The sequence below is a fragment of the Styela clava genome, chromosome 14 (assembly GCF_964204865.1).
Source record: "Styela clava chromosome 14, kaStyClav1.hap1.2, whole genome shotgun sequence".
NCBI classification, from domain to species: Eukaryota; Metazoa; Chordata; class Ascidiacea; order Stolidobranchia; family Styelidae; genus Styela; species Styela clava.
In genome coordinates, this window is record NC_135263.1 from 12,052,897 (window position 1) to 12,076,301 (window position 23,405).

A 23,405-nucleotide genomic window follows, 5' to 3' on the forward strand; every position below is an offset into this window, starting at 1 on the left:
GGCATACTTCGTTGAATTTTGACAGACTAACCCATTGTGCCCCAGGGTCTGTCCGATTGTGCCCCACAAGTGGGGTACAGTGGGACACTTGACAGACGTTTTTCAAAGCATTTTGGTAGTAAGATGTGTGTCGCAAGGGAATTTCTTTGTTGCTGAATAAAAACTACATTTACCCCTCTATGCATTAGTCCCGCAAACTTAAGAGAATATGCAGAATTAACGGCTCAAAATATGCAAAAAAAAAAAAGTGTCCCAACCTTCCCCACTTTCCCCTAATATATATATTATAATATCTGATTTATTGAAAGCAAAATATTACATAGTACGTAGATAATTTACCGAATTCATGCTATGCTCTGTAAATGATATATACTGAAACAGCACATTGGCTTATTACTGGGTGATTGAATGCTATGCGTTGTTGGTGTTTTAACCTCGAATGTTTGCAATACATGACATTAGATCTTGGAATAGTAAACTAACAACACTATGCGCAAAGTGCAAAACATTTGTCCTTGAAACTGAACAGATGTTGACATTTGTCTATAACGACAAATATACTGAGACATATCGAAGCGATAGGTTCAATTTTCGGTAGAATATAGGCAATATTAAAATTAGGTTTGTAAAACCAAAGCATCCATTGTCTTTGAATGAATGACTTGAGATTGATTAATAAGGGAAATCACTATCATCTGATATATCATTTTGCTAACAAAAATGTTCAATTATTCTTAGTTTATGCTGACCTCATTGCCTATAAATTAGCACATTAAAGTTAATCGTATCAATCACAAAAATCTTCTGATACCATTGAAAAGAAAAATCTCAAAAGTACTGTATACCCCAGAGGTGGCCAACCAGCGTTTGACCGCGATCGACTAAAATCTTCAAAATAGCTTGCGATCGACTGATCGGTAATAAGGTTATACACGAAAACGAATGGATACTGAATATGCAGATAACTGCACACACACATACGAAAAATTTTACCACTACCAATAGACTCGGCTTTGTGGGCGCATTTTTTAATGAAATCTACACAAAATTTGTATTCCATTTAAGTTGTTAATTTGATTATTTAATTGTACCCGGAGTGAATGTTTCATCATTTATTTAAGATTTATTCAAATCATACATTCAGAATATATGGCCTGCCTAATTGATAGTCGTAAGTATTGAAATTCCTTAAAGAGACCTTGCCAAGTATTCATGTATTATCTGAATAACGAAAAATAAATATTCTCAAATCATAGATGTTACACGACTGCTCAAACTTCAGTATCTAATTTACAATTTCCTCCAAACGCGATTCTTCACTTACTTAGAATAAGAACAAGTTGGGCATTATGATGCCACAGCTCCATTGCGAATGAAATTTATCACACTACTCTTGGAGTGAGACAATAACTTTCTGTAGGATCGTTTGTCAGTCTAGACACGCGATATCCGGCACTTCATTTTTGAACATTGGCAGCGGAAAAACTTGCGCTTGATACGTAATAATATGCTTTATCGCGGTTGCCCAGACCTAAATACTGTATGTGTATATTGTATTTTGCGCATGTAAAGTACTGTTATCTTCTTGTTGTAAACACACAACTGGTTCGAGACAATTTTTGGCGGTATTTAAATATCCGGGCGGGTGACCGTACATTTGAACCCATGTACATTTGAACATGCGTATATCCACGGGTTCAATCTATATGCGGGTGCTAAAACCCATGGGTTAGGGTTAGTATGGGTTTAACTATCCGTGAAACAAAAAAAATTCCATAGGTGCAATAGCATACAGGTGCAATTGTCATGGGTTCAAATGTACGTGGGTTCAAATGTAATGGAACCATCCGGGCGGCATCATCTTCAGGAAATTTTCAATTCCGATTGCAGTTTCTAAAGTGAGTTTCAATGTTTTAATTTGCTTCACTGAGGAATGTTTTCTAAAGCTAGTTTACTTAATCCTTGTTGAAACGAATTACATATGAGTCGAACCCAACTAATCATGTTCCTACCCATTGTATGTATTCCAAATAGTGATGTTATCATAATAAAAAAAGTGATAAACGATTTTAAACGAAATTGTCACATCTGAAAAGCAAATTTACTACAAATGGAAACAATTTTTGTGATAAAAAAAATTCAGTACAGCGATGAAGAATTGCAAACTACAAATGTGTCAATGATTCAGTTTAATTCTCCTAAATTTTAGAGGTAATCAGAATCTATCATTTACCTAACACTTATTGTGTTCAGTACTCTGTGATGATCACTTTCAATAACTGATTATATCAGTGGGAAATCACATTTTAATCAAATCGAATATAAGTTTCAACAACTCTGTTTTGGTGCATGTAGGCAATACTGTTGTTAAACCACGAATGACTGCTGATTTGAATTACGTAAATTGTTTTCTCTTGTTACGTGACAGGTTGAGGCAGCAAATATCTGAATAGTAGGTGAAGATGAGCAGACAGACTATCTCAAACAGTTCATTTTATATGCAAGCGACAATGTTCAAAAAAACTTACGCTTAGGTCCGACGCTAAACACTGAAATAATTTTACATGTTGTCCAACTTTTGGAATGTATTTTGAAATGAATATTTTGTTTCAATTTTATTGAGCAAAAATAACTTGTAGGTAGTCTGAAATTTTGGTATTATGAAATACACGACAAATATTACAGTTTTACGGAAAATTATCAACTCAAATTCAGTGATACGAAGGTAAACACTTCAGTCAACTATGTGATATACACGTTAACCAACAGGTAATCAAATGCCTCAAATCCTAATTAAGCGTAACAATTATCGTCAGTACCATAAGGCCGTAGCTGATCAACGGGTTTGTTGATGACCCTCAGCAACAACAAGTAAGCTAAACAATCATTTACGGGTTAATTTTGTGCCCTTTGTGGCGCAGATCGTATAGATAAATTCCTCAAAAAATTCCTGTTTTCGTTTCTGGTGTGGAACCGGGTCTATCATTCTTCAGTTTATGTAGCGGGTATATAAACCGGTCCTCGTTTTAAACTTACTCTATTTGAAACACGTGTCTATAAATCACGAAATGGAATCTAGAATTATTCGCTAGACAGATTTACAAAATGCTAATATTATTATTTTAATTTTTATAATTGAATGACTGTCATTACTAACAGAAGCCTAATAAAAAACGATATTCCAATATCTGAGAACTATTTCAATATAAATTTATTATTTGCAAGAAATTCACATAAAAAAAATTTGAGCTATTCGGTAGAATTGGAAAATTTGGTAAAGTTGATTTTCCCTCATTCACGCCATTATCTACAAACCTTTTTTCTAATATTTTTCTTGAATTATTCTTGCAACGTGTGCACATAATTTTTTTTAATTTATTTGCAACAGGTAATAGTTACTAAATGAACTATTGATACTTAATACTAAACTAGTTTTTATCAACAATGACTCTTAATGATTAGGCTATCTTATTATGTAGGGAAATAAACATGAATATAAACGTGTTATAATTTTTTCAATAATGCAGCGGCGGATAGACAGAGAAGCAAAAGATAACGCGAATAAACTGACGAATTTCCAGCTTTACTCGTTGTACTGTACAAGTCTGGACTGGGTGTAATATTTTCTTTAAAATCTTGCATCCAATCTTTTTCAAACTCAGGCAAATGGACTTTTAATCTGATTGCCTCCATTCTCTCATCTTGAGTGGAATCTGCATTTCTCCAATTAGACAAGAAAGAAACAGCTGTAAGAAGTTCTACGTCACGGAGTCTGGCAACATGTTCAAACACAGTTTGTGAAACCCATTCGTTTGTATCCATGGTATCCTATGATAAATATATCAAGATATAAATAAAAGATAGGATTGAATTTCACTATTAACATCATTTGGCAAGTTTATTTTGTGATTTTTTTAGTTTCACAAATAGTACATGTGAAATATGAGTGGGTTTTGAAATACAGATTGATCCGGCTATCATTAAGCCTGTTAACTACTTTAATTCCCTACAGAATTTGGCACTTGGTAAGACAAATATGCTCAAATACGGGTAAGCAATCACAGTAGACTACTGTTACGTCACTCACGATTCATGATCATTTCGTGTCTCCAAAAGAACGTATTTCAGAACATTTTTACATTAGATCGCAGCGAGAATTTTTTACGTACTGATTACTGTTTGCTACTCTATGAAAAAAACAATGATGTTGAACCGTATATAAATTCAATACTTTAGTCGACAATATTTCACACCTTGTAACACGGATCCTCGGCGTAGTTTGGAATAATAAAACTAATGACGTCCATTTTTTGTGGATTCTGTGAACACTGTCGGACATTCTCAGAGGAAGTATAGTTTCTACATCTCATGGCAAAAACAAATATATGAGTAGGGATTGGAGTAGACGATTTGTCACCAGGTACTATAAAATTCGCTTTTCTAAAAAAGGTAAAAACAACTTTTTAAATGTCGTAGAAGCTGATAGTAGTATATGTTTGTTCCACTAACTGGTTCTAAGACCTATCATTGTAAGAAATTGAAACTTGACTTTTAGAAAAAAGAAAAGAACAATTTGCAAGGATTTCCGACGGACAAATGCTACAATATATCTTGACACAAAATCTCAAAAAAATGTTTGATACAATCTGGATTTTTTCTGACGTACAAAATTTTTCCAGACAAGTTATAGTCAAAATAGGCTCAGTCGCAATAGTCATCACATTATATAAGTTTTCGTTATTCTTAAAAACTTAGAAATCTTATAAAATAGCTTAAACTGGCTATGTAACATATTAAATACAAACTGTTGAATAATTTCTTCTGTATCAGAATTTCCATCAAAATCGTAGTCAAAAATTGGCCCAGCAACTACGGAAATACCATTGTATAAACCAGCCCAGCTGTTCAGAACTTTAGCAAACTGTTCCCATACTGAAATGTGAAAATATTTGGGGACTAAAACTGAAAAAAATTCGAGTGTTTCAAAAATAGTGGGAAAAAAATATTACCGGCTACAAACGGTTTGTAGACAGGAATGGTGTTCGACAAAATTTCAGCATCACTTTTTCGTTCCGTGGAGAAAGCTAAATATAATTTTTATGTTAGAATGTGTAAACGACAGAACTGTGTAATTTTGTACCACTTTTAAGTTTGAAACTTATTTTACCTGGTTGATACAAAAATACTCTAGATATATTCGGATTGTTTTCAATATCGCTGCAACTGAAAGAATATTGGGAATTCAATCTGATATCTGGTCGAAGACATTGTGAAGTTGAACTCATTTCTCTTATCTATAACAAAGAATAATTGTGCATCACAAATACGATGTTATGTAATGATTTATTTCATTGTTTAAGTGGTTTTGCATGCATTGAAGTTTAACGTTTTTACGTCATTTGGTACACTCCTAAACAATCAACAAATCTTTCAAAATGTATGTTCGCTACCATGCTGGAATACATTTTTCAAGCAAAGTGTAGTAGGTATATAGTGATCATATGATAGTTTTATTACATCGAACTTCAGTTACTTATAAATTAGTTCGTTACCTTTCTATCCAAAACAAATTGTGTAAAAAAAGGAAGTTTTCTTTCCCAATTGTACACAGTGACATATTCAGATTGAAATAGATTACAATATTTGACCATTTCTCCTTCGAAAACCGGATAAATACCGGGTTTTCCCACTAGTATATTTCTATTTTCTGCTTCAAGTTCTGAACGAAATAATTTTATTGAAAGTAAGCATTTTGTATTCTCGTTCTACCTATTTGAATTAAGTATTTGTTTGTTGCAATTAAATGGGTAGTATGAACTGTATGATGAATGGCTCATAATTCACCAGTATTAATTCAAGCAGCTCTTAGTTTTCAATGGTCCTCCTAACTTTGTTGCGCATAGATGAGTGTACTGTACTGCTGCGTGGTGCCAGTGACCTTGCTTTGATTAGTTATTTAAATTAAATACATTTCAACGACTCAGAGATGATTATGTTAAAAACACATTTGCAAAAAATAATTTAGTTTAATATAAAATCAGTATAAAATACTTACTTTCATCGTTGGATAAATTCAACAATTCGTTAGCCTCTTCTTCGCCCTGTGTAAGACATAGACATAAATGATATCGCAAGCAGTTTGTTTTTTTAAATGTGATAATAAAGGGTTTCGCAGGAATGACCGTTGGTGTAATTTTCCCACTTGGATGCTATTCGGATAATATGTACTTTGATTGGTGTGGGTTTAGGGTCAATCGCTAACATCTCAATCGTCAGAAGGGTCTACTTTATGCAATATTTACTACAGTATTCTGTATATTATACACTTTTTCTCAAGAATCTCTGCTTTGTGGATTCTGCTGACATCTCTTTTGCATGTCGGATAAACATATACATCGGTCCGAAGGTCACTGGCTTGAAAAATTTGTACATAAAAAATTCTGTCATTTTTCAGTAAAATAAATCCAATCTTGAAATATTTCATCGTAGCTGTATACTTTACAAGAAATTAATATATATATACGTCTCAAATATTTACATACCTGGCATATTGGACATCCCAATGTAGCCGAAGCCATGTTCGAGTTTGGATAGGGACAGTTAAAAGGTAATTCTCCATCTGGTCTAGGTTGCAGAACGGGTCGGGTTCTAAGTAAATGTACGAGGCTTTCAGATGTTCCATTGTTAAGTGGCGCTTGTAGATTGAGTAGATCTGAATGTAAGCTAAAATATTCACAACTCACACATAGTGATGACAAAATAAATTAACATTAGTTATATGTCAGTGATAATCATATAAGACGCGGTCAAAAAGAGATTAAAAAAACTACAGTACCTTCTATAATGAAGTTGTAAAGTTGAATGTTTTCAAATGATTCTGTCAAGTTGTATCCCCTCTTTAAAGATGAACCGTGCGCAACAAACAAAGCCTGAAAATAAATTAAAGCAAAAATATTAATCATCAGTCGAGATAACTCATCCATGTCATCGACAAGATAATTGATGACAACGGGATCAAAACTAACAGAATTCAACACTTCTCGAATTGATCTTTTTGAAAATTACATTACTGTTGACCTTTGAAACGCCACTATTGACAATTATAGTTAAAAATATTTCTTACTCTCATTTGTTTATTCTCATTATCCCAACCATGAGTTCCACCATTGCACGAAGTATAGGATCCAGTCCGCCTGTCGAAATATTATAATGGTATCATGTACATGTAATTTATGTAAATCAATTCTAATAAATCATTATCTAATCAAAAGAGAACAGTAAATTTAGGTGACATAATTCATATGCACACGCGCAAAACATTTTCTCACCCTCCTATTATCCATTCATCGTCCATAAGCAAGCTGACGTCATCGATCCTTGGACTATAAGAATGGTGAAGTCGTTTTGGAAAATATTCATACTTCAAAAATGTCTGTAAAATATCACAAAATGACGAAGATGATTGTAACAATGCACTGCAGTTGATATCAATTAACAAATCTGTAATGAATTTTTGTATATATACTATCAGAGTAAATATTAGATAAAACTCATTCACGTATTTAAAATAGTACGTTGAACGACTAAAATATTCTTTACGCTGATTATCATGTATATAAATGAAGTATTTAAAATATGTGAGTCATGCTTCTCAAATAATTTTGAAATTTCGAGTCCAAAATATTATGCAAGTTATAACACAACAAAAAACAGTAAGAAGTTGAACCCCAACAGTGTTCATCCGTAATACCCACTGTCGAACGTTTAAAAATAGTGAAAATGATGATAGATTATAGGACAATACCTGAAAATGTGTCTCGTCACGTTTACATTGTAATTTGTTTTTTATATCTTCTGCGTCAAATTGATCCCACAAGGCTTTGTTTTTACTTTTCCCCACTCGACCATGAGCCCCACCACGGAAGTATACGTTATCCATATTAACACCATATTTGTCAATATACGTCAGTTGATCACAGGAAATATTTGCCATGCCTAATAATACAAAAAATAAAGTATATTTATGTTATCAAATTAAACATCTTTATCAACTGTTTTAGCTGTTCTGGGTTCCGGAGATGAGATATTTGAAATAACGAATAGACATCGAATATTGTGAGAGATTAAATTGACTGTACTTACCGTGATCAGCTAATATCATAATATTGACACATTTGTCCAAATTTCTAGCTTTTAATCCGTCCATCAACATTCCAACCATGTCATCTGCTTGACTGATTGCTACGTCAACTTCATGACCAGCTGGTCCAGAATCGTGTCCGGCATGGTCAACCATATCCATGTACATCATTATTATAGATGGTCTGAATTGGTTTTGAAATTAGTAAGTTATTATGAATTGTCTGAAATGGTTTTGAAATAGGTAAGACAGATTTGATATTTGCAATACCACTGGTGTACTGTATAGCATTTAATTTTGCAGTTTCAGATATGAACCGTTCCGTTGTGCTTTGATGGAAGCATAACTAAGTATAGAGAGAAGCGAAAAGCTGGAATTTCTAACGAAATAGATACCTGAAGTGCCATTCGCATGAATTCGGATATCGCATGGGTCCCCTAATGGAGCTGACGCATTTTAGTTCACATTTGTAGAAATGAAACATCTTGTGGATCCGTCTACTAAAAATGTACCTGTCTTTAGCAGGCATATCCAGCCATTTCAAAACCTGGTAAATTCGAGCTTCGTATGGATCCGACCCGTATGGATAATAATAATCTGGATATCTTGTGATATTGACGTCTGATCCAACCCAGTAGTAAGAAGCACTTTTAAGACCTTGATTACTAGCTGTTACCCAGATCTAAAAAGAGGAAGAAAATGAATTAAATAATTTGATTTTCTTTCATAAATAAACTAACTTTTATGTTTATCGCTACACGGCAATTTCTCTTTTCCGCGTTAAAAACGCTCTATACTAGCACACCATTAGGTCCATGTACTGAAAGTTTATTCATTATTGTTTATTGGACTGCTTTCTTTTTCTCAGTCAATAGGTTCATCAATAGGTTTATGATAATTACAAATTATATATTACACACCGGCTCTCCACCCCACCAACGTGGGTCGCTTGTTTCAGGTGCTCCGAGTCTGAATTCCTCATCCAAATCGTGGTCATAGAATCGGTTTCCAACTATTCCATGAAACTCTGGATATAATCCCTAAAATGACGGAAAAGACATGTTTACCTGGTTGTTTCTTGGCGTTGCTGTTTTGTTGTTAAGAATTAGATATAAGATATTCTGAGGTGCGTATATTGATTAGAACTTCCCGGTAGGTTAGCAAGTCTGGATTAGCCAACCTGACTTGGAAAGTTTCCAAAGCCAAGGTGTAAATATTTCGTATTTGAAGCTCCAGTAATGTTTGCTTTTATCTCAGTAAAGTTGTCAATAGAACGTAATTGACGTATTGCGGATATAGAAGTTGTAATAAATTGAAGACCTATTCTTTGGTAAACCATTTTTAATAGTGAAAAGAAATTTCTCTTACCGTAGCTATGGAGTAATGATTCGGAAAAGTTAGTGTCGGATATACTGATCTGACGTAAGGCGCATGGACTCCACAAGAGGCTGAAAATGTCATCATTGATTATAATTGTAAAATTACACAGGTATTTAAAATTTCGAAGTGATTGATACAATGGATTTTCCAAATCTATATTTTGCTGCTCAGTATTGTGGATCTAGCCGTGTACCGGTATATTAAAATAAGACGGTTCAATATGGTCAATTATGAGGCATTAGTTATGAGGGCATTTGGTCAAGTACAAGTTTTTCAACTGATCAACTCACATTGTACAATGGACTGTTTACAGTGTTCGGACTGCGACATTAAACGCTGTTTCAGTAGCAGTAACGAGAAAAAAGAATTTGTCTCTAAGTGACCAACACGCATCTAAATCATACTCTATGCTGGATGTCAAATAGTTCAGAAATAAGTGAGATACTAGTCATTTTTATTTAGATATCGTTGATTTAATCAATATCATCACATAAATTATGCACCCACCTAGTTTCCATAAATTAGGGGTTTCGTGTCGAAAAAGGTAGCTGTCGCGAAATCCATCCAACGAAAACAATATCACTGGTGCAATGTCGAATCTGAATGAATAAAGTGATTGATGCATTTCTCGGATTTACATGTTGAGGTTAAGGTTAGTCTTAACTCTAGCACCCCTTTGCCGAATTGTTGCTTGCAATCAAACCCATCATATTCGCCAATTTAGTTGGCAATACTCATGATAAATCAGTCAAATTTGCTAAGTCATTATTACCACGACCCTGGTTAACTATTATAAGGGAATTTAATGATATAACAGCTCACCCATTCGGACAAACCATCTCTTCGTCTTTGGTGCATTCATCTTCTAACCAAGAAGTTCCGCCTAATAAAAACCTTATGTTTATGATCGTAAATAAACAATTTAATGGTGTATGAGTCTGGATAAATACATTACACTCAGATAGTATGAATCGAACAGAATTTAACAAATCAAACAGTATTTAACCTTGGTAAAAATGCATAATTACCATTGCAAGATTGTTCATAATCTGTACAACAGGTCTTATCTTGTAAACAAGATTCTGTGCAGTCGCAAGCCTCCTTTGTGATGTTGCACACACCGTTGCAAAGGTAAAAATCTATAATAAAAAAAACGCAAAATTAACAAAAGTATTAACTAAATATCAACTCTCATTCATAATTCCATTTGTATCACACAGCAAAATATTTCAACGAAAAACATAAAAAACGAATGGATACTGTTAATCATAAATGACGTTTACCTTGGCACAAAACTTCGTAATCATCACAACAGTTGCCGTATTTGGCACAATCGTCATTACATTGGCATGATCTGGATGGATCGTATTCAATACCACACATTTTTTCGCAAGATCCTAAATATATAAAAATGATGCTTTAAGGCAAGGGTGTGCAACCTTTAATACAGCAGGGCCAAATACAAATAACTGGATGAAACCGCGGGCGCACCCTCATTTAACATAGACTCACTCTCTGGTAGTTGCAAGCACAAAAATTGGTACTCCAGAATTAGGTGCACCAAGATGGCGGACACCGGAACGTCGTATGTGTACCAGGTTAGGGTTAGACCATAATTTTAGGTACAAATACTACGGGAGTCACTTGGTTAGTCATCGAACTCGTAATAGAACTAAAATAAGGAAAATTAAAATTAAATTATGGCCTAACCCTAACCTGGTACACACACGACGTTCCGGTGTCCGCCATCTTGGTGTACATACTTATGGAGCGCCATTTGGTTATTGATTTTATGGGTTCCATTATCTTTGAACCCGCGTACATTTGAACCCGTACATCTGAACCCGTAATTTGAACCCAGGACAATTGCACCTGTATACTATTGCACCTATGGACATTTGCACCTACGGACATTTGAACCCATACATTTCCACCCATGGATTTTAGCACCCGCATATAGATTGAACCCGCGGACATTTGAACCCGTGTACGTTTGCACCCGCGGACATTTGAACCCATGTACATTTGAACCCACGAACATTTGCACCCGCGGACATTTGTACCCGCGGACATTTGAACCCGTGTACGTTTGCACCCGCGTACATTTGAACCCACGATCATTTGCACCCGCGGACATTTGAACCCATGTATATTTCCACTCACAGACATTTGAACCCACGTATATTTGAACCCGCGTACATTTGAACCCACGGACATTTGAACCCGCGTATATTTGAACCAACGTATATATATTATATTTGAACTCGCGTACATTTGAACCCACGTACATTTTCACAAAAAATGTTTGCCCCAACGGCAATTTCCAGTCGCAAATAATTTTCATGTTTCAGGCGCAAGCTCAATATTCTAAATTTCAACACTGTTTCACTTGTAGTTAGTTTTGGTGTATATGCATTTACCCGCTTCTACGAAGCAAGCATTTTTGAGTGTCATTGTAGTCCGAAGGATAAACGTCTGTTAACGATATAAACAACATTGTTCTGCCAAGGTCTTTTTTCTTTTGCTGTTTTTTTTTACATTGACATTTGTAAATCCTTATCTCATTCGTTAGCCGCGATCTCCAAAACAGACGATGACCTAGAAAGCGGTATTTCGTTGAAATACCTGAAACCAGGGCTAATACGGAACAAATATCTCACAGACCAATGAAGTCTTAAATGAGGGTCTTACTAAAACTAGCTCTACAGTAATATTTTTAGTGATCAACTCCTATAAGTTTGTTCTGAAATTATTGCACCGAAAACGCCTACTATGATATCCCGTCCAGCATGAGATTTGGGAGCTCTGTGGCCACTTCATGTTTTCTTGCTAGCATGTTTACAAAATTGTTATATGTATGCATACACGACCACGCTTTACTGTTGAAAATAAGTGTTGTCTCAAATCAGGTTTTGCCATTTTTCCTAAAATCAATCTATAAATTGAATACTATTGTCTGTATATAAATAAATAAACGCACAGATTCTTCGTTTCTAAGAAAATATGAAATTAAGATAATGAAACTATGCCATTTTTGTAACAACATGTTCATAGCCAAATGCCAGTTTTATTGAAGTATTGTTTCATTAGAATTTCAGAACAAAACTATACATAGAAATCGTAAGTCATGTAAATATGTTGAATATTCGAAAGTGAAGAAGTTTTAAAATCATTATCGTGGCCAAAAATGGTTTTTGCTGTTTACACTATTTAGAGTAAATCGAACATATTCAGCATATAGGGTCTGTTAAATATGATATTGCAATTTACAAACGACGTCATAGGTTACGGATTACATTTATTTTAATATCTCAATAAAGTTATCACTCACAAATTTGTGTCGAATGGGCGATCAATTTTGAGATAGAGTAGCTATGGACGTTTTACAAAATAGGAATTTATCAATTATGATACAATAGTTAAACAACAAATCAAAATAATGACGATAAACGAAATTTTACGATATCACGATCAAAGTCAAAATCAAATAGACTGCATTTGAGGTATTGAGTGGATATACCTCAGCTTGTCGGTTTCAGTTCCATATGAAAAAACTTTAACTGACAACTTAACAGCAAGTTGTACATACTTTGATCTTTGGTGGGCCGTAACTCCTACATGAGCATTTGCCGCAGTCAAATTGTGGACCGCAATGTCTTTTCGTAGGCCATTCGGCAAACCCCATATACTCGGATGTTTGCATCGGAACATTCCTTGTAAGGCGTTGTGAAATCCTTCTACAGCGTTCGTTGTTCTTGAGGCCGAAGGCATCATTTCAATCTCTTTGGCATAGTTCCACAATCGAGGGGGAAATCTTGCTTCTCTTGGACGTGAACCCACTTGAGGTCCACGAATGTAGGTAGATTCGAAATATTGCAAAAGTTGATTGCATTCGGGCAAATCTTCGAAGGTGTCGCAAGGCAAGGTGAAGACTTCGGCAACCTCGTTAATGGGAACAAAAGCCAGAGCTGCCAAACTTCTAATTTTCAGATTGAAAAAGGGTAAACATTCAAACTTCTCTTTTAATCCGATAGAGCCAACTTTTCGAATTATAGCTTGTGACAGGTGAAAATAACATCCTTTAATATCGGCCAGAGGAAATTGTGCATGGAATGTATTGATAGCTGCTATTTCAAAATCAACAATGATTTTGGTGGGGTCAGCATTTGGGAAAATGATTTTCAACACTTCCAACATCTGAACGTATGTTTCTTGTCGCTTGTCTCGTAATAGGAAATATACGCATGGTGGATAGGATGCGCCCACTTTACAGTGAATTGTATACAACTGGAAGAAAATATCGGGCACCACATCAAATGTACCGTCGCCAAGATATGTGTCACTATCTAGATGTGCAAGTAGTGATCGATCTCCATTGGCCATTATCCGATGACGATCCTCCGGGCCAGTGTCATGCAAAATGATATCTAAATATTCGCTCGGAATATCAAAGCTTGCACTTGTAGGATTCGTACGTGAACAATTTATTCGTACGTGAACAATTTTTCTGTCGCCTTACTCTGCGTATATTGGCCTCCAGAGTCGACTTGCCTGGCAAGCGCATTAGTACATCATTTGATCTATTATTCAATACTTCACCTAAAATATATCTTGTCGATGTATTTGATGGTGTTGATCCTGCTTCTTTTAATGTTGCACAGATGATCCCAACTTCAGTCTTAATGCTGTCGCCAGAATGACTGTGATATCCTAGTTCTTTTATTACATTTTCACCGATCGTAACAACAGTCGATTTACATCGAAATTTCCTAAACTGACGGCAGCGCCAATGAGTAGCATCTGAAACCCGATCATTTCGCTTACAATATTCGTGGGTTTGGTTAATCAGTAAGTCGTTTCCTCTTGTGGTCTTGGAAAATGTAGGCACCATGTTTCCAACTTGTTTTCGCAAAGGGACTTGTCATCTTCGCAGCTGCAACGTCCTGAAGAAACAGTTTGGAATTGTCTGCGAGGGAAAAAGGGCATTGATGCGAGGAAAAACTTTGCGCGGGATCGAACTATCTGCGAGGGAAAAAGGGCATTGATGCGAGGAAAAACTTTGCGCGGGATCAAACTAACACATCAATTAAAATCCTTGCTCGCGCTCTTCAAGAGTCGTCGACCGTTCAAAGCACAAATCATACTCCCCAATTTTGGCTCGCATTCGACAGCGGAACATTTTGTCCATTGAGTCTTATGATATCGACAATTGCGATGACAATGACAGACGGAGTATAATATAATTTAAATATATAGAAAATAGTTGTAATAAAGCCTTCGAGTATATAATTGAGAATTCCATGGTAATATTGATTGTTTTCGCAACGTATGCATTTGGAGAAAGAATCCTAAGTGTACCTTCCAAACCTATATACTATAGTATATACATAGCATGGAAGGATAAGGGTGTATATGTAAAGACGCTAATATCCGTAAATGCAAATGCCCATGGGTGTAGATGTTCATGGGTGCAAATGTCTGTGCGTACAATTGTACGCGGGTGTAAAAGTACGCGGGTGTAAATGTATGTGGGTTCAAATGTCCGCGGGTGCAAATGTACATGGGTTCAAATGTCCGCGGGTGCAAATGTTCGTGGGTTCAAATGTACATGGGTTCAAATGTCCGCGGGTGCAAATGTACATGGGTTCAAATGTACGCGGGTGCAAACGTACATGGGTTCAAATGTCCGCGGGTGCAAATGTACATGGGTTCAAATGTACGCGGGTGCAAACGTACACGGGTTCAAATGTCCGCGGGTTCAATCTATATGCGGGTGCTAAAATCCACGGGTGGAAATGTATGGGTTCAAATGTCCGTAGGTGCAAATGTCCATAGGTGCAATAGTATACAGGTGCAATTGTCCTGGGTTCAAATTACGGGTTCAGATGTACGGGTTCAAATGTACGTAGGTTCAAATGTGCTGTCACCGATTTTATGACATATGTTGTTCGCTCCGCACAATATAGCTGTTAGAGCATTGTAACGCCATGGGCATAGATACCAAAAAAATTAGACTCAGGTATAGGCTTGGAATTACTCCCACGTACCAGATTAAACTAAATTGAAAACTTGTTTCGCGGGCCGCACAATTTCTTCTTGTGGGTCGCATTTGGCCCGCGGGCCGCAAATTGGACACCCCTGCTTCAGTGCTTAAACTGAAGAGTATTCACACCTCTAGCGTTTACTATATCTCTAAAAACGTGGTGTTGATCTTATCAGATTCAGGCGAACATAAATAAAGTAATGTTTGATACGCATTCGTTTTTCTCTTCAACTAACCAATTGCTTTGAAATTTTAAGTTAAAGATTGTTGTTGTGGCTAGAAGACTATTAACTTTATTTATTTATACATTACAAAATTTCTATGGGCTCTAATGCATTTGTTCTACACTTCAACGTTTTTTGTGATGGTGTCATCAAATTTGAAAATTTCGCTCGTGTGGCAGTTCCTCATCGCACTTCTGCGGTCTGGTAGTCAGCGAAGTCGATGTTTTGGTAAGAAAGACAACCAGTACTGTGAAAGATTTGATACACTTCATTTACCAACGGCAACAAGTCGATCATTTTGATGACTTGCCTTTCAGGTGTTTTTTGTAAGCGGAACAAAGCGGTGCGCATCACTGACCACACAAGTATTTACTTTACCTTCAGTTGTGCAAGAATCAGCGAAATCCTCACAACAATCATATTCAGTTGAACACTGACTATCACAATGGCATCCTAAAGTGTTGTTCCGGTCTCCACATCTATCCATACATGATCCTATAAAAGCAACAGTTGTTTTAACTACTTTCAAGACTAATTTAATCGTGCATTGGGTTACAGAGGTATCATTCGCGTAAAAAAAAATCAAATTGAAGCAAATCACTGAAAACTAAAGTTGCATAAAACAAAATGCACAAAATAAAGCAAAGTTTAATATAAATACATTTTTTTCTGAATTACTGAGTGCCTTGTTTTTAACTGATAAAAAAAGTATGATAAAACCAAAGAAGTTTAAATCAGTCCAATTCCCCTCTATAAGGCGAATAAAAATGAATGTCGACGCGAACTAAATTTAAAGGTGTGAATTTGCCGAGTTATGGTTCACACCTGGAAGACAACTTTCGTGGTAATCAGGACAGCAGTTTCCATACTTTGGACATAAATCATTACACTGACAAGGTAGGCTTGAGTCATACCAAACGAAGCATCTGTTTTCACATAGACCTAGAAAAATAAAATACAATATAAACCATTTCACAGATGCTGAATCGCTTTGAGCAAACATGTACGACGTTGAAAGAAACTCACAACTGAAAAAAACGAGATAGCGATCAGAGACCGCTAATTATCGATCTAGCAGCGTGTATCCTTCGCTCTGACTCAATAGCGACACCGCGAGTCCCATCCCTAATTAATTAATAACTCGCTGATTATAAGACATAATTCTTTCAAAATCAATAGGCTAATGGTTCGAGATATGATGAATGCACATGCAATTTGGAGCAGATTCAACCTCGCTTTCGTGAGATATCGCGTACCATACGAAAATGTCTAACAGACAGACAAACAAACAGACAAATACCTATCAACATACTTACCGATCAAGATCGATAAGTAATTAAGTTTCAACAGAAGTGTTGATATTCTTCTATCGTGGGTTTGAGGAAAACTTAGAATAATAGAGACTTGATATATATCATGTATAATTTGCAATTTCTTTGTAAATTGATGATATGTATGTAAATATATCATCCTATAGTGTAAAAATTACGAATCAAAAATTTAAATGGCAATCCCGGGTTCTGTTACTGCAATATTATCTTTCGAAAGTACTAGACATTAAAATATTATATTGCGATTTTACGAAAATAAGGTTTCATGGGGTCGTGAGATTCTTGGTATATAGCAATATTGCAAACAAGCATTACGAACGTTACAAACTAATAAAATATTTCAGGATTTATAGTTGTGAAATGCCTGGAATTCCTGAAGCCTTTACTGGCTCTACTATCTTCGTTTGTCATATGCCGTAAACAAGTGAAATTATAATTGAGTGCAAACAACAGCAGTACGTCCATTTGCGTCAAGGGACAATTTCTATTTACTTTGGTTCTTAATTGCTGAATAGCCTTTCATAACTTACCGAAGGGTCTTATTTACTCACTTTCATTTGCGCACATAGGTACATAGTCGTTGCAACAGTTGCCGTACTTTGAACATTCGTCGTCACAATAGCAGCTAGCGTTTGAAATAAAACCAAATACTTCAAAGCATCTTCCATAACAACTACCTGTAATGTCGAAAAAGGCTTTTCCTCGCTGTTGTTGTCTATTTTATATTCACAAAAAATACTCTCTAAATTTAGTTGTATATTATTTTCATTGATAAATTGCTTGTGCTTATTTTGTATAGTAGCTCTAATTTCATTCTAGCGGCTGCTTTGTGTTAACCAAATAGTCTAAATCTGGTTGTCACCCGGGGGCGAAGTAACCACTTGGGGGTAATTTTAAGCTGCATCCGGGTAAATTTTGTGTGAAAAAAGTACGTGACCAAATGCGACCGTTGACCGCATAGTAGATTGCAACCTGCTCTGTTGCTGATACTTATTTTGCTCCCACTGCAGAGAGACTTAGTCTAGCGTCCAGCGTTTTTTAATTATAAGTCACTTACAAAGCACTGGAATAGACGGCATATGCAACTGATGAGATACATGTAATTTTTAAAATTTGCCACGAAGTAAACGATTAAAAATTGAAAACCTTAGGATTACCTATTTTGAAAAACAAGTGGGTTAAGTTTGATAATTTATTATAGAGAATATTTTAGATAATATAAAACAATTTAATGGTCAAATAAAAACGGGTAATTAAATCGCCAAACAAGCGATAATTAAATTAGAAATTGATAGATTGTACTTGTGCTTTCGTTCAGGCACACATCGATGTAATCGTCGCAGCAGTCGGGATACTTCGCACAATTTTCATTGCAATGACATGATTCTGATGCATTCCACACTCCCATACATCTTCCTACACAGGATTCTTCTAAAACAAAAACAAAAAAAACTCGTTAGAATATTAAAAATTTCTTTGGATAGCTATTCTGCAATCATATGTAAAATATACTTCTAAATTTTTCAATGCCTTTTACAATCTTTCACAATCGAAATCTATTTTACTTTTCCAGGAAGTGAATTCGATTAGGTAGTTAAGAACAACATTCAAGGAAAAGTTCTTCAAATGTGAATTCTATTCAATTATTAATCATTCAAAACCGGTAAACACGTCAATTACTCTCGAGAGAACATTATATTATTGTAATATTTAATTGCAATAATATATCATTACGTCAAATAAATATTTAATAGAATTCAAGTAGGTACAAGGTCGAGTCGAGAATGAAGAGTTTTTATTAATTAAATAATATTTTGTATAATTAAAAGGTAATTTGGGGTATAGAGAATATGAATCATGCATATTGAATAAATATTTGTCATGAATCTCGAAAGAAATGAAGAGATAGCGTGATTATCTTTTTATTGTGAAATTGGGCAAAGTAACAGGGTTGATTGACCTTGTTCTGAAGATTTGACGTGATTTGCGCATGACCCAATTTATTTATGGAAAGGGGTGTGCATTTGTTTAGATTTGCATCGAATCGCCTACGTCTGTCGTCTATCTGGCATTTCCCCACAATTTGACCTCGTGAAGTTGAACGATTTGAAATTAATTGAAGTTGTATTTGATTTGATTCATATATGGAATTTGTACTGACAATAAAATTAAGTTCACGGGGCTGTACTTCAATTGTACCGTGTTAGACAATAATTTTATTGGTGACTTAGTTTCAAGTCTCAACTGTGCTTTTGTGAGTTGTATTTGCAAACATATTGCTCACCTGAATTAGCAGTGTTTGCAGATGCGTCAACCAAAATTGCCGATCCAAATCCAATCGTCTGAAAAATAATTTGTGTTTTATGATATTCTAGGTGTCCCACTGGTTGCAATTCAAATACATTAAGTTTGATCATCATTCTAAAATGAATCTTGTACGTTATTACCACTGCCCACTGTCATTGAATATTAGTACTAATAATAAGAATGGTACTCCCGTAGTGTGTGTACCAGGTTAGGACTAAGCCATAATTTTATTACGATTTTCCTATTTTCGTTCTATTAGGAGTTTGGGGACTGTCTGTGTTAGCCAAGTGAATATAGACCCGGCCCATGGGTTTCAGTCTCTTCACACATCTCTATATTGGCACACACACTGCTGGAGCGCCATAAAAATAATTCTGGAAATGGAAAAAATTAAAGGACTATAACTTGAAGAAACTGGGATTGACTGATCTATCTCTAGACTGGAGATTTCTGTTTTGTTAGGTATCGGAAGTATTGTTGGGCGCGAATAAATTATAACCCTCCAAGTTATCCCAAGCAATCCCACACTGGATGAATACAGATATATATATAATATACCAATTGATTTTTTATTACTAAATTAAATCGACATAAACAATTTCAGAATTTTTACATCAGCGCATGTTCCTACTTTCAAGCTAAAGGAAATATTTCAAGGTGCTTATAAAACTGGAGGCTATTTGCGCCATCAACCAATTCGGAATAAAACTCTATACTAACATACTATACAATGTTTAGAAACAAATAGATGGTTATTGGTTCCATCATCATTATTATTGAAGGATATTGTATACTTGGTCGTTGTAGCAATGCAGAACAACGCGATTTAATATTGAATAACTATGTTTTGAAAATATGACTCACCAGAAATAGCAGTAATATTCCTTCAAAAAGCTTCATTATAAATATTTTCAGCTCGAAACTGTATTAAATCAATTTCGTCTTCTATATGACAAACTGCCTAAAGTTTGACTGGCAAAACCGAAAGGTGGCTGCAATACAGAATTTCTATATATATATAGGTATTTTTATTTATATAGTTGAGATAATACAAATAACAATGACTTTACTTCAACGTTATCTCTGCTGCATAAATGACGTAAATATCATTACATTTCGGTTTCTTTTAAACATCCAATAGATAGCTGTGAACCTACATATGGCTAAAGATAAAATTGCATTATGGTACGCATGCGTTGAGCTGCATTGCAGTGACTAAACAGTCTAAACTGCATTACAGTAACTAAACAGCCCTGCAAATAAAAGATTTCATCATTTATTGGTCTGTTAGATCGTTTAAACGTTTATCTTAATAGTAATGTGTACACATTGCCCCGGTGAACAAAGGCCTGAACGTTAGGACGTTACGGTTTAATGATGGGCCTTCTAATATTTTGGAATTGTTCATGGTTACTGATATTATACATAAAAGTATGATATAACATACATGCACAAAACAAATTCTAGAACATAGCTCGATTTTAGGAGCATGAGCGTTAAGGTTCATATACGCAGGCCAAACTGGTTTTCTCCAACCGCATAACACAGGGGTGGGCAAGGTTTGCTGGAACAGGGCCAAAAATGTTGCCCACCTAAACCGGCGGGCCATATAAGTGTGACGTGAAATGTTACACGTGACCGCACACAACAAAGGCACGAGGCAAAAGAAATGGGTGTGAAAAGCACGCCGTCGAATCGAGTGAGCGTGAAAACGTTCCCATATAATGAAAGTTCCATATCATGAAAGTCTGTGGGAACCTAAAATACAACTTACACAGACTACGATCATATTCTAACAAGCCTATTGCGGGGCCAAATTGAATCACCCAGCGGGCCGGATTTGTCCCGCGAGTCGTAGTTTGCCCATCATTTCAGGTCTAACACATATGTTCCCAATTTGAGTGCCCCGGCATTCTGATGTTCTATTCTTTCCAAACTACCATTTCATTTTACTTAATCCCGATACATCGCTGAGATATTGCAAAGCAGTCATTGCAAGATCGCAGCTGTACGAATCCAATTACCTATTCAATCGCCTTTCTGCCATTATTCTAAATAGACAATACGAACGAAAATATTAGCTGTCTTTAAAATTTAAAATCAACCACCCATCTAATAGACGCAAAATAAAAGATTTATAGTCAGAAACTAAGACGATGAATTTCGATTCGACGATTCGTTATATTATCACGTTTGGTCAAATTTATACAAGAGGGCGTTCATGATTCATGAATAACAGGCGCGATATGTCAGAGACAACTTCTTTCAACGAATGAAAAGTTTTGGTGAGTTGCAAACGATAAAGGTGTCTGAAGCTTTCACCACGATGTGAAAACGTGTTTTTACTCCCATGATTGCGTGGGCACTACACGCCTAAAACCATACCAAGGTGTATCAAATATGCGATTGAAATACTCATAGCATAGAATAATCCATATTATATTGATGTGCATTACACACATATCAGCCCAAACTTAATTATTAAATAATACTCCAATACATATTCTATTTAACGTCAAACCTTAAATTAAACTTTACTCTCGCAACTAAAATAACGATATTCAATTTATTTCAACAGTGGATTAAATATTACCGGTTTACAAGTTAGAGCTTATGGGGAAAAAAGGACAGTGGTTGATAGGCGTATAGTTTAGCCCAGATCTGCCTCCTCATTAAAACGGAAAGATATTTTTTCCAAATAAGTAGCTTAATACGTTGTCACCTCATGATAAAAGTGAAAAACGATCCATCACACAATCATTCCGCATGCATATACTGTATGTATATAATACATATGTATGAAAATACAAACGTAATCAATCACTATTGCGCAATCTAATTTATGGTAAAATCATATATAATGACAAATACGAGATTTCTACATTGAGTTATATGACCAACAAGTAATCGATCATTTTTTATGTTAAGGTTCGCGACCTAATTTTTATAAAATTACTTAAAACAATACGTATGCAAATGTCTCTAATTATGAAAGAACGTATCCATTTACTGCACGCGATTTTAAATATAACTTTCACATTAGTTCAACAAATTATACTAAAAATCCTAAATTATATAAATTGTAACAAATACTGTCAAATTAAAATCAAAATTAAATTAATCAATCATTACGGCTTTCAATTACATAATTTATTACACATACTTCCGGTTAAACGTCATCCGGAAAAATTGAGACATAGAATTTGTCAGAAAACCGATAAGAGGAAGACGTACTAATTTGTTTTGTCATTACAAAAAAAAGAATAGCATGTCTTTCCCACTTTCCATTCATTCGCCATTGCTATCTGATATTAACACAAATTTAGTATTACTCGAGATAACTAAAAATGAACTTTATAACACTTATAAATTCTATAATTCCTCTGCAGCTTATAACTTTCGTATGGGCCTGATATACGGTACAATGTTCGCCATTCCATATCGTTTGTACCCTGTAAAAAATACTATGTAAAGTATACTGTGAGTGTACTACGATGCTGCTCCAGTAAGTAATTTATATTTCCAAATTGAGTTTTTCAGAACCACATAGTTAGTTACTCTTTTCGTAGCTTTTGTCATTTTAATTCCCAATAGAGCAATGCCCCGAGTTGCATCGCTAGGTTGATTTGAATAACGTCACCCAGTCAATATCTTAAAATCATTTCAATACCTTAAAATCTTTCGATATTTTATGGAATATATGTTTAAATAGCCTTAATGTATAGAATAGAAAAAGTTATCTTACTATTATTAAGCATGTACAACCAATTTCACTGTGACGTGGTTTCGGTAAGTGGAGTAGTGGGTTCACAAACATCATATTGAGAACTGGGGACCAATTTGCATAATAGCAGGCTCTTTCCTGATAAATTCGGGGTATTTACCCGGGGATTCCAAACCAGTGCTTCTTAACCTGGGTTTGATCGAACCCGCGGGGTTCGGTGGAGCAGTTCCAGGGGTTCGACGGAAGTCCTCTGAAA

The 23,405-nt window shown here is 35.3% G+C and overlaps 1 protein-coding gene across 1 annotated transcript; it reads right to left on the minus strand.

The window, feature by feature from the left end:
* Positions 1 to 3,023: 3,023 nt before the first annotated feature.
* On the minus strand, positions 3,024 to 20,477 carry LOC120340932 (venom phosphodiesterase 2-like). The gene is made up of 26 exons (XM_039409332.2): positions 20,290 to 20,477; positions 19,403 to 19,460; positions 18,421 to 18,549; positions 17,670 to 17,795; positions 16,613 to 16,729; positions 16,166 to 16,282; positions 10,804 to 10,917; positions 10,549 to 10,659; positions 10,343 to 10,403; positions 10,028 to 10,119; positions 9,509 to 9,588; positions 9,061 to 9,180; positions 8,653 to 8,822; positions 8,143 to 8,324; positions 7,805 to 7,995; positions 7,329 to 7,432; positions 7,124 to 7,193; positions 6,836 to 6,929; positions 6,543 to 6,712; positions 6,056 to 6,101; positions 5,553 to 5,719; positions 5,168 to 5,294; positions 5,010 to 5,084; positions 4,806 to 4,932; positions 4,254 to 4,440; positions 3,024 to 3,828 (listed from the first exon to the last, which is right to left on the minus strand). Exons 1-26 carry the CDS (start codon positions 20,323 to 20,325, stop codon positions 3,505 to 3,507), a joined length of 3,195 nt encoding a protein of 1,064 aa, XP_039265266.2. The 5' UTR covers positions 20,326 to 20,477; the 3' UTR covers positions 3,024 to 3,504.
* Positions 20,478 to 23,405: the final 2,928 nt, after the last annotated feature.

What these genes read in the sequence shown, in the direction of transcription:
- LOC120340932 (XM_039409332.2), bottom strand. Translation starts at nt 20,325, where the DNA reads ATGAAGCTTTTTGAAGGAATATTACTGCTATTTCTG. An exon ending in ATCATTACTCCATAGCTACG is followed by an intron (nt 9,181 to 9,508) that starts GTAAGAGAAATT and finishes CCGTCATTTTAG; the next exon opens with GGATTATATCCAGAGTTTCA. An exon ending in GATGAATGGATAATAGGAGG is followed by an intron (nt 7,194 to 7,328) that starts GTGAGAAAATGT and finishes ATATTTCGACAG; the next exon opens with GCGGACTGGATCCTATACTT.